The 19,606-nt window shown below is 39.5% G+C and overlaps 1 protein-coding gene across 6 annotated transcripts in view; it reads right to left on the bottom strand.

Annotated features, from left to right (window-relative positions):
• Nucleotides 1–19,606, bottom strand: part of ERCC6 (ERCC excision repair 6, chromatin remodeling factor) — an 80,577-nt gene that overhangs the window by 45,830 nt on the left and 15,141 nt on the right. For 3 of the 6 annotated variants that reach the window (XM_030940800.1, XM_030940804.1, XM_030940801.1), the window contains 2 exons: nucleotides 11,578–13,029; nucleotides 1,916–2,044 (listed from right to left, as the gene is read on the bottom strand). The exons of 1 other annotated variant lie outside the window; for it this stretch is intronic. In XM_030940800.1, coding sequence (XP_030796660.1) covers nucleotides 1,916–2,044; nucleotides 11,578–13,029 — 1,581 coding nt within the window. Of the gene's footprint in view, nucleotides 1–1,915; nucleotides 2,045–11,024; nucleotides 13,030–19,606 lie in introns of those variants that run through there. 2 more of the 6 variants (XM_010382848.2, XM_010382847.2) reach the window with 2 other exon arrangements.

Genomic DNA, 19,606 nt, shown 5'->3' with positions numbered 1-19,606 from the left:
TTAGATAGAAAAATGTACTTGCTGGGCAAACTTTCAAAACAGAAATTTAAGTGTTAAACATTATCTTGCAGAAAATAGTACTTAAATGGCTAATTGTACCTTCTGACTCCCTTGTGTGCAACTCTATACCCTGTTAATTCAATTCCATAGAATGCAGTAAATACAGTAAAAAATATATCTACAGTTTAAAATTAAATTGGCCCCGCTAAAATGTAATCGTAAAAGAAAAATGAAGACTATCGATCCTGTTATTTTTTTTTCATACAGCAAAAGAAAATGAACAGAAGTTTTATGACATTTACAAAATATTTAAAATCCTGTTTTTGCACAGATTAAAAAACACAATACTTTCCAGGAATGTGCAATTAAGACTAATTTTTAAAAAACAAATATTATTTATATTAACTACTATAGAGTTTTGTCAATATACTGAATCCTAAATACTTTTAGTAAGCAAAGTTTAGTTCTATTAATTGTGAAATATCTTTGCTAGAAAATCTGACATTTATACAAAAATGCAGACTCAACTTAATCCTTGAGGATATTTGCCAAATCACTTACTACACATACACAGAAGCATCCTGTCTTTTTTAAATCAATTTAATCTATAATTTGGGTATTCCTTTTGCTAGTACAACACTGATGGTATTTGGCTTGTTTCTTAATAAACAATCACTTTAGAGAAAACAAAAAGAGTTGCCAATAAATGTGGCCTTTATTTACCTTTCCATAGTTAATTTTCATTTGGGAGAAGCAATAAACAAAGCAACTACCTCTCTGCAAATATTACTACAGATTCGGATTTCAACTTCTGCATGGCTGTTCCTCTGTCCAGTTAAAGCAATCACATCAAGTCACTTCACATCTTCAGAGTTTGGCTTTCTATAATGTTTAGTGGGATAAAATAACTACTCTTCTCTCTCCACTTCCCCATGGAGAGAAAAATTAAAACTGTAATATAAGCTCTTTGGGAGAAAATATAAAGAGCATGCTGTTTTTAAGTAGACTTCTTCCACAAGTTTAGGGCATGGCTGACAACTGAATCTATAAAGGAGACTAAACTTAATCATCTCAAAGAAAGAACTTTGCATCCTGCTCCCAACTACAAATTGATTACACAAAAGAGACAGAAAGAAGCTACGTAATGGTTTAACTTCCTATATGCATCTAAGAAGGCTTCCTAAATTATCTTGTTAAGTAAATCCCAGGAGTGATGAGACTGAAAATGTTCCTCAGTATTTACATTCATCACGGGAGACCGGCCAGCCCTTAGAGATGACATGCACGCATCTATCAGGCAGCATCCGGTCATCTCCAGTGCTTGGCCACTGACACATGAAACCTGGCTTCAGATAGCAACTTAATCGTCAAGGTGTTGCCCATATCTTCTCTTTTGGCATTAGAATGACATCCTACATAAAATATTCAGATGCACATTTGGTCAGCTCAAAAATATTATACCCTCAGGTACAATATAAGACACTCAAAACATCTCAAAAGTTTTTTATTCCCACATATAAGAAAAAAAAATCCTTCCCAATATTGATTTTAATATGCAACTCTTCCTATTAATCTGATTTTAAGAAATTAGGAGTCTGGCACCTTAAAATTACTAAGAACAAAAAATTATTCAACATAGATGGCTTTTAAATGTGTTGCTTTTAGTCTGCTGAGACAGGTCCATATAGATTCATCAGTTTACAAACATACCCAATGTACACTTTAGTCAATTTATTATCATCCAATTTTAATGAACAGCACGTGGCTATAATTTCATTTGACAGTATCTGTTTTTGCAATAAATTGCTGCAAGTACCTTCAGGGCCCACAGGTAACTACTATGTAATTCCTAAAATGTTAATTTGTACATAATGGCTTGACAGCAAATAGAAAGGAAAGAACACATGGTACATACTTAAAAAGCTTTTTGAACAGAAAACCTGGCACTTTAAAACCTTCATCAAATTCAGCATCGCTTTCCTCAGAATCGTCCTCCAGCTTCAGACGTTTCTCTTTGTCCTGCAGTCTCAGTTTATTCCATCTCCTACCATAAAAATAAAAACCGTATTTCCATTATTTTGATCACAAGATAGATTTAAAAAGATAGCTCCTGATAATGTACAAGAAAAAACAGGCAAATTAGAATGGTCTCTTAGGTTAATGCTGCCATTATTACCCAAAACATGGATATTCAAAGAGGAAAAAAAATTCTTCTCTCCAGCCATCTCAATTCATTTCTTATGTAAATTATTACAGCTGCTCTAGAAATATTTCTTTAAGGTCTCATTTCATTATCAAAACTACTTTCTCCTCTTCTGGCATACCCTAAGGGAAAATTTCTCTGTTAGTTCGTAATACATGAAATTAGTTCTAGAAAAGATTCAGTAAAAATTTCAATATAATTGAGTGTCTTCACAACAGCAATACTATGTAACAAAAAATAGATTTTATTTATAATTACTGTTTCTGTGCTAAAGATATGATAATCACAGCATAAAACAACAAAGTACCTTAAACATAAAGCAAATTTTGGGTCAAAAATCACTGAATCAGGTTCACATTACTGATTACTTAACTGGGGGAAGAGGCATCAGCAATATATAAGCACTGATAGTGCTACCACTCAAAAATATGTGTTCACTGAATAAAATCTAAGTTACAAATTTAGTAATATACTTTCAGATATAAAATAAGGCGAAGACTTATATTTCACAAGGAAATATATTTCATCTAAATATCTGAAAGTCTTAGCAACACACCAAGGTTATGGAGAAGGTGTACCCATTTAACAAGACTAATTTTGCATTTATATAACTATAATGGACCCTAGTTGTCATGAGTGGGAAAAAAAAAAAAGCCTCAAATTCTATTCACTTTCAAAATAAAAAGATGACTTTTTTCATTTGGCATGGTGCAACTGATGCTCTGAATTTCACAAAATGGTGGAAATGGAATAAAACAATACTACAGAGAAATGCTTTCAAACTATAACAAAAAAAAAACTCACAGGAAGTAAGAGCAGCAACACATATACAGCATTTATCTGCCACTGACTATGCAAGAGTAAGAGAGAATGTCTGAGGCAAGGCAAGGGAAAATGAAAGGGCAATACTACACATGCTGCCTGGCCAGAGGTATGGTGTGTTGTCCACTACAAAACCAGCACAGAGCCCAATACTAGTATCTGAGTAGCTGCTGGTGGGCCTTAAAGCACATCCTCTGATAAACCCTTGCCTTGTTGAAAATTTCAACTCTTCAAGGTAACAAAAGGAAGGGCTAGCTAAAATTTACTTGTGATCAATAAGAACTGGTGATCTGAAATTGCACTGCACGGTAGTAAAGGACCTATAAATAAGATCAATGAAGTACTGTTGGTCATTTCCAGAGAAGAACAGCAAATGGAAGAGGCAGTATATGGCCAAGTCAAGGAAATAGCTATCATCTGACAATAGTTTAATAAGTGATACTCTTTTTATATAAAAACTTAATGTCCTTTTTGTGCTTAACTTCTAAAGGCAATCTCTTCTTCTCCACTGGTATTTTTCTTCCTTAAAAATTATCACCGTGCGATGGACAAAATGAAGTATCTCTAGGTGGTTGTGAGTCTTCTGGGTTTCATGTTATTTACAAATTTAGTTAAATGCAATGGTGTACAACAACCGTTCTTGACAGAGAGCAATTCTGTCCCTTCAACCCCACCCTGGGGTAATCTGACAATGCCTGGAGATATGATATTCTTGGTTGTTACGACTGTGGAAGGAGTCGGGAGGATATACTACTACTGGCATCTTGCATGTGAGTCCAGGTATGCTGCTAAACATCCTACAGCACACAGGACAGCCCCCAAATCCCCCAGTAAAAAGTTATCAAGTCTCAAATGTCAATAATGTCAAAGCCAAGAAGCCCTGGCATATAGGTATCCCTTACTATCAAAACTTAGAAACTGAACAGATATACTTTCCTGATACACATATCTGAATTCTTGCTACTCACTCTGTAATTCAGCAATCGAGCAGTTTACATAATGAGAGAGTCCTCAGTATCAAAACTATGAACTCAGAGTCAAACTTCTGCATAACAAAGGATACTTGTATTTAGTAAACTTGTGGATAACATAAACCTTGGAAGAATCACAGCCACTTAAACATACTTCACTTTGCAATTTCTCCAAGATAATTTTAAAGAAGGAGAAATAAAAACACCAGAATATATTGCCTTTAGAAGTCTGGCACAATAAGGTCATTAAATATTTTACATACAGGGTATCACTTTTTAAACTTCATTGATATATGATGACCATTTCCTTAGACCTAGCCAGTCGATCTTTGTGGCTGTTAAATTTCCCACCACATCACTCTGCATCGACAAGATTCAGCTTCCTCCCCCTCCCTCCCTCCTAAAATATATAGGCATCTTGTCACCACAGAACTCAGCACCTAGGAAACCACATAAGCCACTACAGAAACGATTGTATTCTAGTGCCTTCCGCTTCATAAAGAACGATGAAAAGGGCCAAACATTTATTCAGTTTGGCTAAAGGATGACTAAAAGTGGTGGGGAAAATCATTATTGCCTACAAGTATTTGTATCATTGTGAAGACAAATCGCCCCAGTAGAATTATACACATATTAAAGACAGAAAATACCATGGTTATAAAACCACACGCATACAGAGAGGCGAAGAGATTCTTCTGTTACATAAGCAATACTTCTTCATGTGACTTATAGCCAAAATAGACCTGACCATCTGATAAGGGTCCACTGAAGCAGCACAGCTGAAGGTGGGGCCGACAAGTATACCACAGCGCACTAGGGTAAGGGGGAGAACCAAGTTCATCTGCACATACACAGAAACATGCCTTCCCCATCCCAGATGCTGCCAAGAGACTTTAAGGTGCTCTCTTTAACATGTCTAACCAGCCTGTCCTGTAGTCTGGCAGGCTGAGCAGTCTGTCTGGCCAGCAGATGTAAAGGATGCAGAAGTGCAGGCCCAGGCACAAAAGTCTGAGCTCAGACTGGCTGTAGTCAAATCCTGGTGCCATTTACTAGCTCATGAACCCTCAGCAAGTAACTTAACTTCGTCAGCATCTAAGTTTCCTCCACTGTGAGATGGGGAGAACAGCAGCACCTACTTCACTGGGTTCTGGGAAGGATTAAATAAGGTGTCGCATATAAAGCACCTTAGCACAGAACCTAGATTAGGAAGTGCTTAATAAACTGATATAGTATTATATATAACCACACACATTTTCTGAAATCCTCACGACAACCCTGCAGCAGATACTATTATTATGTTCACTGAAAGAAGAGAAAACAGGTTACATATGTGGTCCAATACAATGTGCATATTGCAATGTACTCTGTTTAACAGAACTATCTGAACATGTATACCTGAACAGAAACTGTGATAGCTCATCAAATGGATGCTCAGTAAATTATTATGAATAATGTGTTCACCATAGGAGTAAAGACACCTAGTCTTCAGATGGTACCTGTTGGAATATCTTAATTTAAAAATTCTGTCACAAATTTGTAAATAGTAAACCGCCATTAAGTATGGCAGTCCTTTACGTGATAGTAACAAAAATAGATACAGATTGACTTAAAATTGGTAGGGAGTGGGTAAGAATTAAGATCTGCGCCAAGTAAGCTGAAATCTTAAAAATTAGAAATGACCTTAAAATGTCTAAATTCTGTTATTTCAATAAGTAGACCAGTTAACTGAGAAAAAGCAGAAGGGAGCAGTAAATAGTCCAATATTTACCCTTTTAGAAAACAAATAACTTTTTCATGTTCTCCATTCTCTCATTTTAAAAAATCCACACACGTAATAGTCACAGCTGCAGCCACATAAAACGAAGTGGTAGGCATGGTGTTCACTGGCTGTGTTTCTAGCTCCTCACACAACTGCCAGATTCAGCCTGCTGTCAACTCCACTGGCAGCCAATTACAAGAGAAGCTGGGAACAAACATAAACCTAAAATTCCAGTCAGATGCAGACAGAGAAAACACTCCCTGGTTTCCCTACATTCATGCAGGAATGAGAATCTGGCCCAGGCTGCGAGGCCTGGGGCTGAGACTGCAATAATCATCTGTCAGAAGCAACTCAGACCCAGCACAACCAGTTGAACAATACTAGGAACAATGCTTCCTCCAGTTGTAACCTATTAGGGTGCCTTGTCAATGGAACCCTGAAAGCTAGTTACTGTCATTTAATTTATTTTAGAAGAATTTTCAGCATTCTGAGGATGTTCAAAGTAAGTGGAAAGACACAGCTAGCTACCACTGTGCCATACCATGTATGCAGCCTCCTCATCTCTGTGCACCTGCATTCCTGTACTGTCCCCAAATCCTTCCCCTAACACACATATCCACACATTCAGCAGACCTTTCATACCCTCACTCACGCAGCACCTCCACTCATAGAAACCTCCCATGACCAGCCAGACTTAGGCGTCCTGTCTTCTAAGGGCCCTCCCAATTCCGTGACATCTTGGACACACCTGGGATCTCTACTACAGTGCCCATCAAGTGTAGCATACTGTGAAATCCATACCAGTGTCCTCCACTGGACTGGAAGCCACCTGGGGACAGACACTGTCTTAGCCATTTTTATAGCACTAGAGACTGGTATAATGCCTCCTCATGGCAGGCAGTAAGTGCTGAATGAATGAATGAAGTTTATAATTGGGTTAGGGAAAAGGAAGACACAGAAAGCATGGCTTGAAAATGGTCAAAAGGGGTCATCCAGAAATGGGTTCTGGAAACTTTCTGTTCTATCTCATTTAGAGCCTACCTCTTGCTGCATTTCCTACTCCTTCTACCCATATGACTTTAAAGCACTGCTCCTAGCTCTGTCCACTGGATAAAAATGGTTAAGGTTCACTACAAAAAAATGAACCACAACGAGGGTGGCTGCAACATCAGAGAAGTTCTTAATTTAGAATCTTATAACAAAAAAAAAAGAGATAAGGAGAAGGAAAGCTCATTATTTTGAACAATAAAAAGGTAAATAAATAAAAAATTGTGTGATATAAGTCTGAGCTCCATTGTTTGGGTTCATCACCAGCAGGTGACAGTAAGGAGCCTGGTTTCTGCACGCCAGCTGACAGGAAGAACCAGGAGCCCTGAGTTTGGTCCCAAGCTTCCCCAGGACCAGGTGGGAAAGGCTGGGCAAAAGAAGCACCTTCTTATGAAAGAATTCTTATGACAGGAAAAAAGTCTAGCCTTAAACTGTATTTACATTATTAGGAAGGAAATAGTGTTTTTGATGTTCCTACTTTCATTTGTTTCTTTAATATATACATGTAAAAGTCACAGCTGCACCCAAATAAAACAAAGTTAAGTGTGTTGTTCATCTTATTTTTTTCTTTTTCTTTTTTTTGAGACAAAGTCTCACTCTGTCACCTCAGCTGGAGGGCGGTGGCACGATCTCAGCTCACTGCAACTTCCACTTTCCAGATTCAAGCAATCCTTGTGCCTCAGCCTCCAGAGTAGCTAGGACTACAGGCGTGCACCACCATGTCCGGCTGATTTTTGTATTTTTTGGTGTAGATGGGGTTTTGCCATGTCGGCCAAGCTGGTCTCAAACTGACCTCAAGTGATCTGCCTGCCTTGCCTTCCAAAGTGCTAGGATTGCAGGCGTTAGCCAACATTCCCGACCCATCAAGGCATTTTCTAACTCCTAAAGCCCCTGTCGGGCTCCAGTGGTGGCCACTAGAGGAGAACCCAGCAACAGACACAGATTTAAGATAATCACAGATAAGTGAAAACTAAATGTAGGCAAAAGAGGTGCATTACAGGCCTTTAACTAGTAAGGGGAGGCCTGAACTGTAGAAAACATAATGTAACATTATTGAATCTGCCTCCTCCACCACAAAATGAGCCAAATAATGACTTTTTATGAGGACTAAATGAAATAATGTATGTACATTATACTTTTGACTACATAAATTTCAGATGCTGTAACAGTTGGCAGATTACACAAAAAGATTGAGAAATTTTAATTAATTGCAGGTTAAATGGGAATAAAAAATAGCAAATGTCAAAACACCTATTGCAATCTTAGGCCAGCAGCAGCTCAGTTCAACCCCCAAGCATAGAAGACTGTCATGCTAGTTCACTCCATACTGGTCAGTCAAGATCGGCAGGACATTCCAGTCAGGACATCCTATCATCCAGGACAGCAAGGAGGCTGGAAATCAAGCCAAAAGAGAAGACACAGAAGAGGTACAAGAGAAGAATCTGGTACATCTACCTCAGAATACAACTGTGAGAAACCACACCACAATCTTGACCTAACTACACTTAGAACCAAGGGGCATGGTGCACGGTTTGTCCCCTAGACAGATGTCTAGTGCCCCCTAGTGTGTTCAAAGGAGAAATAATTATATTTCTTCCCAATATTGATACCGTACTTATATTTTTATAGATATTTTATCATTAAGTGGGCCTTAAGCTTATTTTTAAAAATGTATAAAAGGTACCAAAAGCATAACATCAATAAAACAAAGTTTGTAACAGTTAATGATTTTGCTATGCCTATGATAGGTTGAACAGTCCTTATCCAAAATGCTTGGGACAAGAAGTGTTTTGGATTTTGGAATATTTGTGTGTATACACAATGAGATATGTTGGGATGGGACCCAAGACTAAACATGAATTCATTTATGTTTCATATTCATTCATTATGTTTCATAACTTATACACACAGACTGAAGGTAATGTTATACAGTATTTTGTGCATGAAACAAAGTTTTGACTGTGTTTTGACTGAGACCCAACATATGAGGTCAAATATGGAATTTTCCACTTGTGGCATCAGGTTGCTAAAACATTTTCAGATTTTGGATTTTCAGACTAGGGATGTCAACCTGTGCTATCAATTGTTAAACTGCCTTTACTTGTGAAAGGTCACATTTTCATATCAGTATTTATATACTCTCCTTCATGGTTCTCACAGACCCTCATTTCAAGCATCTTACTGCCTTGGTGGAATCTGTCATAACTTTTAGCTAGTGGGCGTGTAACAAGAATAGCTAATATTTACTGAGTGCCTGATGTATGCCAAATATCTTACACATATCATCACCCATGAAGAAGGTACTGCTGTGATCCCCATCTTACCCCATCTTGTGAGTGGACAAACAAGACCTCAGAGCTATCCGGCAAGGCTCTGGCACTCACTCCATGGCCCGTGGTGTCTAACTCGTATGCTATATACTGCCTCCTTAAGGAAAGTCAGCTAGCTCTGGACAAGTTTTGTTTTGAGATTACATATATACACATACGTACATATTTTTTAATTAGGTCAGAAAACAGATAGTAATTATGACTGATAGTGATACTGGGCACTGGGCACTATTTTAAGTATTTCACATTTATTAATTCATTTAATCTTTACAACCTAATGAGGAAGATACTGTATGTATGAGTCCATTTTCACACTGCTATAAAGAAATACCCGAGCACAGTTCGGCATGGCTGGGGAGGCCTCAGGAAACTTACAATCATGGTGGAAGGTGAAGGGCACCTTCTTCACAAGGTGGCAGGAAGAAGTGAGTGTAAACACAGGAAAAACTCCCACTTTTAAAACCATAAGCTCTCATAAAAACTAACTGTCGTGAAAACAGCATGGGGGAAACTGCCCCCATTATCCAGTCACTTCCCATCAGGTTCCTCCCTTGACACGTGGGGATTACAATTCAAGATGAGATCTGGGTGGGGACAGAAAGCCAAACCATATCAATACTATTGTTATTGTTATTCTCTCTCTCTCTCTCTTTTTTTTTTTAACAGTTAAAGCAGACAGGGAGAAAGAAAGGAAGCTGTCCAAGATTACCAATGAGTTAAAGAAAAGATTCAAACCCAGATAATCAGGTTCTAGAGTCTATATTTCTATCTGTTACATAATACTGTCTTCAAAAAGTATTTTCCAAACTCCCTAGTACCACTCCTTTTCTCACAGTGCCAGAGGAAGGGTCCTCTTTAACTGCCACAGAACGAAAGCAATTGCACAAGAACAAACCAAATTCTAAAACTTCAAACCATATGTTGTCTTAAAAAATATCAGGACTAAGGTTTAAAGAAGGGAAAGACTGCCTTCATTTTTGTACAATAACATGATTCCTTCCTCACCTTAATACTGTGCAAGGTAAGTCAAAACTCACTTTTCACTACACCCCTGCAAACTCTTCCAAGTAACAGTAAAATCAGTTTACCACTTCTTCGAACTATATATAATCTAGGCTGAACAATCATGTAATATACATTTTATACTAAACAAATCAATGTACACAAATGCCCATATCAACACACAAAAAGGACAGAATACACATATTAATGGGAATTGTCAAATATTAGTAGCCCAAGATCATACTAATAAAACATGCTGTCTCCAAAACTTCAAGGAAGTCACCTATCGTGGTGCTCAAATTTCAAAACATATCTTATTGCTCTTCTGTAATATTTTTATGTTGCAAGGGTCACTGTACACAGAGCAGTTTAAATCTGCACTGTTTGTAAGGAAAAAGCTGTGTATCAACACAGTTAAATCATTCTTAATAGAGTGACATTTCAACCTCAGGATCATTCTCTACCTATTGCAATATCCATTTAAGAAATCCAACAACAGAGGCACAATTAGTACAATTTGATTTTTAAAAATATATTCAGGCACCAAGCTGGGTATTTAATATAGTTTGCATTCTGTAGTATGATAGGCTTTCTATTTCAGACAGCTAAGAATCCCTTACCGATTAGTCTAATTTGCTAAATTGAGATACTTGGTGTTTTACTTTTCTTATCTGCCTTTTTATGGTCTATCTGGGTAAACTTAATTGGCACATCTGAGCAGATGAAATACCCCCAGTTAGGAGTGCAGATCTCATGGAGTAAATTAAGACTGATGCAGACAATTATGCCCAGAGCCAAAAATGAAAGGTGTGCAGAGCAGGAAGCAAAATTAGTCTTCATTTGTGTCTCAGCTTTGTTATTTAAAAGAAGCCAATGTGCTCTCTAAGAAAACATCTTTAACCCATTTATGTCTAAGGTTACAATTTTTTGAATTTTTGCATTAAATTCATATGTTACCTAGAAAAATTCAAGGAACAAAAATTTGAAGATAAAAAAATTTATTATGTTCCATTGTTACGTGACGTTCCAAAATTGGAACACTAGGCAAAACCACTGTACATAATGTATAAAATTATGTTTCTTGTCTCAGGAGGTGGTGACACCTGCTATTCAGTGTGATATTCAATGGAACACTTCACATGTAAGGCAACACCACATTTTTCACATCGAAAAGTGGTGTTCTTATGACATTCAGCGCACCGCGTTTGCTTTCCCTGTTTGACTATCACATGATTTATGCCATCATAACGGGAGTCAATGTTACGCTTCTGAGGTCTTCCTTTTTGGCCAGGTTCTGGAGGATGACCATGGGTCTCCAGATAATGGCATACCACACGTCGACGAAACTCCAGAAAATCCACTGGTTTCTCATCATATGTTTTATGCAATTGCCAAGCATTTTGTAAGACCAATTCGAAACAGAACAAAAGAGGGCTTGAATACCATTTCTTTCCACGGATTGAGGCCCGATACTTATCAATGTTTTCATCAGCTCTGTCTACGCCTCCCATGAATTGGTTATACACTTTGATGATGTTTGGCTGCTGAACTTGGATCTTCTTTTTCAATTTCTGGGAATAACGACTGACAAGACACAGGGGATGGATACCAGCACCAGATGAGGCAACAGTGACAACACTGTTATCATTCCATCTGCAGACAATATTGCCTTTGCCATCAATTCGATAATCAAATGTGCCTCTTTCTTTTTTCTTTAAAGCTACATCTGATTCCAATGGAACTTTGTCAATGTGATCCTTTCTCACTGTACCTGTTGCCTGATGTCCCATTGAACTGAGCTTATCAAGAAGTGCAATACTGGTGAAAAAGTTATTGAATACAAAATGGTATTGTCCAGGGTGTGCCTCTGTAAGTGCCTCACTAAACTGAAGGACAAGTGACGCACCAACACCATATTCCTCATGTTTAGTATTTGGGTTTTTACCCTGATACGGCTGAAACCAGCAAATGTAGCCCAGACAGGTGGCACCACACCAAAACTTATAGCCAAACCGAATGGGCTTTCCCCGAATAAACTGTTTGCACCCATGACGACCAAAATAAGGAACCATGAATTCATCAAAGCTGAAATAGGTTTCATTTGGAACAAATTTCATGCATCTCTCATTGAGTTTGCTTATGAGAGGTCGCAATTTGGAAAATTTGTCCACTGGATCCAAATTTGCATTGTCAGCAACATGCAAATTAGAAAATATAGTTTCAAATCGGTCACGTCTCATGGCAGCACTAACCAGTACATTATGCACATCTGTTCTTTGTTCCCAAAACATACGCCTTCTAGGAACTGAAACATAACCACTCAGAAAAATAATTCCCAGAAAACATTTGAATTCAGAGCTAGTCAAGCCAAGATGTACACCTTTACTGTGAGCATATAAGTTGGAGTACTTGACAATGAGTTCAATGACCTCGTCATCAAGAAAAAGTTCAAGAATTTCTGTGGGAGTTCTCATTTCGGTGAAGAAATCGTTTGGTGGTGCTGTAACTCTACCTGCTACAGGTTGTACGGTTAGGTCAGCTTTTTTCCATTTGCAAACAATTTTTGTCATTTTCCTCCTCCTTGATGGTGGAGGTTGCTGCACAGTAGACACAGATGGAACTTCGTCAGGAGAGTCATCTTTAGGTGCGTATGAGGGATCATCTGAGTCAGACTCAGCATCAGAGCCATCTTGAATAAGATACGCAGCTGTGTGCAACAAAGAACCTGGCAGATTATTTATTGTTCCACCTTCTTCATCTCCTGATTCCTCATCAGAAACAGGTGCTGTAGCATTTTCAGGTGGTTGTATCACTATAGCACTTGCTTCTATGCTGTCATCTGTCTCTAAAAGGTCAGTTATTTCATGTAAACTTAGTGTTCGAGGCATCTTGGGACTAAAACGGAAAAAAGGTATTATTAGTCCTAGTGGTAGTGGTTTTGCCTAGTGTTCCAAAAATGGAACATGAAAAATGCCAAACCCATAACTAATGCAACAATAATAATAATACTTTCTGTATTTTATTTTTACCACACAATAGCATAACTAATAGAGAAGTTATTTTTTAAAAATTACTAGTATAGGATGTAGTGCAATAAAGTTATATGTACCTGTCTTTGGATACTTTCTCAAAAATGTTTCTGAAAACTCACATCACTTTTGACAAGCTCCCAGCATGCCAGTATCTGCAGCAGTAACTAACTCTGTGTACCACGTGATAACATGCACCCTCAGGAGGTAGACATGTGTGAAAAATCAGACCTTAGCAATGACACTGAGCAGTAGGGTATAAGTAACTCCCACACAATAATGGAACACTAGGCATAAATAGGTTTTAAGAGCGTAACTTTTTCTTTCAACTTACAGATTCCTAAAAAAAAGAAAAGAACATAGGCATCTTTCTTTCTTTTTTTTTTTTTTTTTTTCCTCCCAGGCTCAAGTGATCCACCCGCCTCAGTCTTGTGGGTAGCTGGGACTACAGGCGCACACCACCACACCCAGGTAACTTTTTCTACTTTTTGTAGAGGTGGGGTTTCACCATGTTGCTCAGGCTGGTCTCGAACTCTTGAGCTCAAGCAATCCTCCTGCCTTAGCCTCCAAAAGTGATGGGTTTACTGGTATGAGCCATTGTGCCCGGCCAGGCTTATTTCTTGAGAAAAATGACCTCTCAGAGAAGTTAAGAACATTCTTAAAATCATTATATTTAGGTTTCTGGGTAAAATCTTAAACTTTTACTAAACTCAGATTTTGGGAGAGTTTTGTTTTTTCTCCTTAATTTGGGCTTTTAAAAAAAAGGCACGATCAAGTCAACCTCCATATTGTCAGTTGGCCTTTGCTGAAGCACAGCCTAAAATTGCTAAATCCTCATCGGGTACAAACCAGGATCCAAATTAAGGACAGACAGGACAATCCCAGTACAAACAGGTGCTAGACAGAAGGAAGAGGTTCTCGGAAGACAATAAAATGGAAACAGGCTGGGAGGGTGGTGGTTCTCAGGGCACTGCCTTTAGAAGCATTTCAGGATAGGAATGGGACAATGGGGTGGAGTTGGCCCCCATCAAATGGAGGGAGAAACCAGGCACTGAAGCAATGCTTGTCCGAGTCTGCTGCAGCAAACCAAGCTGTGAGATCACTCTCATGTGTCCCAAACCACCTTCAGAACCCTTCTCCTTCTCAAGCCCTTCCACTGACTGCTACCTTGAGCAAATGACTTCATCTCTCTGGGCTCAAAGTCCTATCTCCTGGGTAGCTGTAAGGATTAAACAAATTAACCTATGTAACAAGAAGAACCACAGGAACCACTAAGAGGTACGCATTCAAACATGTCAGCCATCGTTGTTCTTGTGCACCACCCCCGTCCCCGCCCCCAACCCCACTTAATGCCACCCTTGCTCAGGCCCTCAAGGCCTCAACGTTCCAAATCCACAAGACTCTCTTCGTAACAGTCATCCTACTTGGCTTGACCCCTCAGCATCTGAAATGCTGAGAGCTCCCTCCTCAGAACAGTGGATGTGCACAACCCAACCCTCCCAAGCCAGGATCCAATGGGGCCCTGGCCACAGAGGCCCAGTGCTCAGGGGAAGGACAATGAAGAGTATTATCTTCACAGAAGATTACGTCTCACAGACTATTAGAAGACATTCTGTAAGATTTACACAATCAATGGAATCTTTATCAGCCCTTTACATCTCAAAGTTACTCATACAAAAAAGGTAAAAAATAGGGCACGAGGAAAACCTTTAGGATCAAAACTGTATTAAAAACCAATTGTATCAACAGACATCAAGACTACAGATTCAGGTTACACGAGACCATGAAGTAAATTCAATCCCCATCCACACCATACTTGCCAGGTCTTCCATACTCCTGAGCCATCTCCCCATATCCTCATCCAATTCCCAGATCACAGGCTTAGGTTTTTGGTTTGATTTCCAGTCCAATGGAGGTGGGGGCAGCTATGTGTTGATTCTTGGCACCACCCTGTGGTCATACCTAAATATTGCACCTTCTACTCAATCCCACAAAGGGAAGGAAACACAAGTATGTAGAGGGCCCAGCCAACTTAAAATCTCAGCTCTACTTCACAGTAAGACTGTGGGCAAACCAATTAACTGGAGGGGCCATGATTATAACCATGTAAACATGTGTATTCACAGAACCAAAGACTGGAATGACATGTAGAAAATAAAAAATAGAGGTCATTTTTTCATCTTATTATCATCATACTTTTACAATAAAAAACAGGGACTCATCAGAAGTGCTGAAAGGTGGTGAGGGAGCCTTCAAACCATTCAGAGGAACCAACTCAAATCCACTTCAGGCTGTGTGTTTAGCAGCTTAGCCCAATGCACCAGGTCATCTGAGGAGACTCAGGCACCGCCTACTGAAGAGTCCATTTCTGAACTCCCGACTGTGTTTCCCTGATCAGGGTGGGCACAGGTTGGGGATATATCCCAGAGGCAATTATTTGCTGAGTGTGGCCCAAAGTAGAGAAAAAAGCATTACATTCTCAAGCCTCAACATCCTTACCAACAATGCTTTCCAACTGCCTCAAAGCTCTCCTAAATGAGAATACAGTTATTTCTGAACAAGGGCCTGTGGACCATGAAGAATGTCACCAAGCTCCCCCCCAGAGTCAGCGGGAGCTCAGCCAAAGCACAAGTGCAGTGCCCAGCTCCTCCTGCCCCGCACCTGGCGCCTCGGACTCCCCAGGTTGAGCCCAGGCCCCTACCCACTGAAAGTGTTCCCCATGTGATTCTGACACACACACCCCACAAGAACCAGATGATCTATGACATATAGCATTTAGCGAAGGCTCCCTGCCAGGCCCTCCCCTGTGTACATACAACTGTGCAGGGCACATAAAAGAGGATTTTTGAGAAACTGATATACAAACTGCATTAGCCAAAAGCTGCAGCCCCAAAAAGAAGAAATATGTAAGACTGACTTATTTCCATCCCTAGATCCCAAACCTGACAGTGATCAGAGCCACCTGGGAACATTTTTTAAAAGTCCTGCCCGGTGACCCCACGCTAGACTTCCTGAGTCAGCATCTCCAATGTTGGGGGCTCCCAGTGACACTGCATAATCAGTCCGTGGGTGGGGAAGCTTTGCTCTAGTCTGTGCTTATTGCCAAGAAAGTAGTCTGCGAGGGCAACAACTTAAATAATAACTGCTGGCAGATGAAAACAGAGTAAGAGCTTGGGCGAATGCGTTTAAGTCAAATAATAAATGCTAACCCTAGTCCTGGCAGCAAGAAGAGACAAAAACATATCTGGAAGTGCATCTTCTCACTCAGGATGCAACCCATCTATGCCCACAGCCTGACCAAGCAGCGCTGACCACTGCTGGAAAAAGAGGCAGGAGTCAGTGACATTTGTTTCCTATGGCAAGGTTGGCAACTACCTAGCATGAATGTTGCTAGTTCCCCACTGTGCGTATGATAGACATCACTAAGGAACTGCACACTCTTTCCCAGCCCACCCAAAAAAGGCCTCGGAGCCCCCTGAATAGACTACCACTCCCCAGAAATCAGAGCTGGCTGGAGAGTGAAGCCCACCCAGCCTCCCTGTCCTCAGCCTCTCTGCATATTGTGGCATCACACCAACCTCCAAGGCAATCCAAATGAGAACCCTGAGGAAATAATGTGCCTCCAAAGCGAAGCAAATTCCTTCCCTTCTCAATGATGCACCTGGAGTTTAGGGGCAAATGTGTAACGTTGTTAATTGGGATAAGGGCCTTATTAATATATCTGAGCTACCCAACAAGACGAGGCCCTACACTGGATGAACTTCCTCCATAGCCTCTCCCAAATATCTCAATCTGAATTCATTATTCCCTTCACACTTGGTTAGGTTCTATTTGTGCCCAAGTCCATCAACGGACTGCAAATTTTTTGCCAGAAACCCTTGAAGCCAGTCCAAGGATGCAGACATGCATTCCTGACATGAAAGCAAAGATAAAGCTATGTGGGCTGACCTCGAATATGTCAACTGGCAAGTGAATCAACAACACGGAGGTAACAAGGACTGGGGACAAGCGCCCTGATCTTTATCACCCTGAAGGGGAAAGGTTCATATGAAATGTTTGGTCTTCTGGGCCACCCAGGGCTGCCTTGGCTGCACAGCCTGGACTAGGTAAGTAGCATGTAGATGCTCACCAGGAACTCACATCACTCAAACACTGAAGGTGTGTTAGTCCTATTAAATACTTATTTGGCACCTGGAGCTCCCAGGCCCACAATGTGCAAAGCAATAGTATATTTTAAGAAAGCAGTAGACCTCACAACCAACAGCCAATAGCAAATGGAAACTGTGGTAGCACAAAATTAAAATGAAAAAATAATGTATGTTTTATAAGACCTGTATTATCATTGACCATAGAACTGACAGAACATTTACTTCTAAGCAGTGGCTCATCCATCCTGTATGATATGAAATGGTATGAAAACCAGGGAACCCACTGAGGAGCTGGCCTCGAGATACAGTTCAGTGTAGAGGAGGAGGCAGGAGAAACATGTGGGAAGGGGGAATACACAGTTTGAAAAATGGTTAAAACTTCAAAGACTGAGCTGATGGTTTGAGCCAAATGAAGGAAAGCAGGATCCAAGGTGCGACTGCCCAGTTCCATAAAGAAGCTATGGAAAGGGCTTGACGGGAAATTCCTAGTACCAGCTAAAATAAAGGTACCTAGTTAGGGTGAACCTAGTGCCAGTGAAAGGCCGATGGCTCTCACGCTGAGAGAATAAGGAGGATGAGATATCCAGAAGTCACCCACTCTCACTTCCTAGAGTTGAAAAGAGCATTATAATTAACAGGCTATACCCTCAGTAAAAGGTGTTAATTTCAGCTAAGGGTGCCTACCCTGAGAACTATTCCTAAATTCTAACCCCCACAAAAAAACTAATTTTCTATGTTGTAAACTATATGACTTTATTCTAATCATCCATCATCAAACCACTGCTAAGACAAGCAACCCTAAAGGTCTTTTTGTTTCTCCAGGGAATAGCATTACCATTTCAATCAGTCTACAAAGATCAGCAATGAGTAACAAAATATAGAGAGACTGGCAGTTCTAATACGCTTCTCAATCCTGAGCATTTTATTTTCCTTTAACATCCCCCAATCCAGACAGCACCAAAGGAGACGTAATACATATATTTCAATGTGGATATCTGCAGTTTAACAGCCTTAATAACTGTGGCTATAAAACGTAAAGAGCTATCGTATTTTGGTGGCAATTAAGAGTTATTGATATTTCTGAAATTCATTTGAGATTTTACTGTAGCTTTAGCAAAATATTGGCTCTGGAAATAATAAATTGTTTTACAATCTTAACATTATTAAGAAAAACTTATTGCCATGAAATTAAACTAAACCCACATTTAAAATTCAGTCAAAATAAATTGTTCTTGATCAAAATACTGATATATTTTAAACATATTTAATATTGACCCAACTTAATTGGAAAAATATAGATATTGCTCCATTTATAATCAATATGTTGAGATGAACACTTTTATTAATTCCTTGCAGTAGTTAGGAAAAAGCCTGACACTGCTCACTGTTCAAGAGTACTGGGCAACATTCCTCAAACAACTTTACAGGTGATAAACGTGCACAGAAATGAAAGCTGCACTGAGGGATGACAAATATAAGCCAGCCCTCATCTGTGCATTACTACATAAGGTGCTACTAGAATGTGGGTGCCACAACTCTAAAGAACAGGATTAAGTCACAGGTCCTCAAATTACTGTTTAAAAGAATTCTGACGCATCTATTTTGGAAAGGTTATGGTGTCGGTAGTGTCTGGACAGGGGTTAATGAGCAGTTCTAAGTAACAAGAAAAAACACCAGGTCAACCTTCACTCACAAAGGCCAATAAATATAACAAACTAGGTCTCTTCACCTTGAGAAATAAGAAAAAACTGTTGAGGATTGGCAAAAAGTCATCCCACTATCAAGTATTTTAAAAGTAATAAGGTTCCTTGTTCCCTTTGAATTCCTTAGAGCTAAGTGAGCTCTAAGTCAAGGAGACTTGAAATGTGCAGCAGTAGCACAGTACTCAGTGGGCCACCGTGGGGAGGCCTGCAATGCCGATTATTTTTCCTGGCTCACAGAAAACGCGTGGCAATATGCAATTCAGACTTCATGTTTCACATGTTCACCTTCCCTTTTACGTTGCTTGCTTTATACAGTGACAATGTCATGGAGCTAAAAGCCAAAGTCAGTCTCTAACATAAAAATAGTGAAAAGAAAGTTATGCTGTGCATACAAAGTATACTTTTTGCATTATGGTAGTTTATAATTATGCAGATGACTATCTTCTCAAGACAAAGGAAGGATTTACAAAAGCAAGCTTATTCTTTCTATGCCAAAGTTTGTTTCAGCTTGTTTTTGAAGAAAAGTTCTCTAAAATCACTTTCCTGCTTCAAAAGGGAAAACAGAAACCCCTATCCAGTATGCATGACATAA

Source organism: Rhinopithecus roxellana, chromosome 11 (assembly GCF_007565055.1).
Source record: "Rhinopithecus roxellana isolate Shanxi Qingling chromosome 11, ASM756505v1, whole genome shotgun sequence".
Lineage (NCBI taxonomy): Eukaryota > Metazoa > Chordata > Mammalia > Primates > Cercopithecidae > Rhinopithecus > Rhinopithecus roxellana.
The sequence above is the reverse complement of the archived record's forward strand: the minus strand, read 5'-3'. Positions and strand labels throughout refer to the sequence as shown.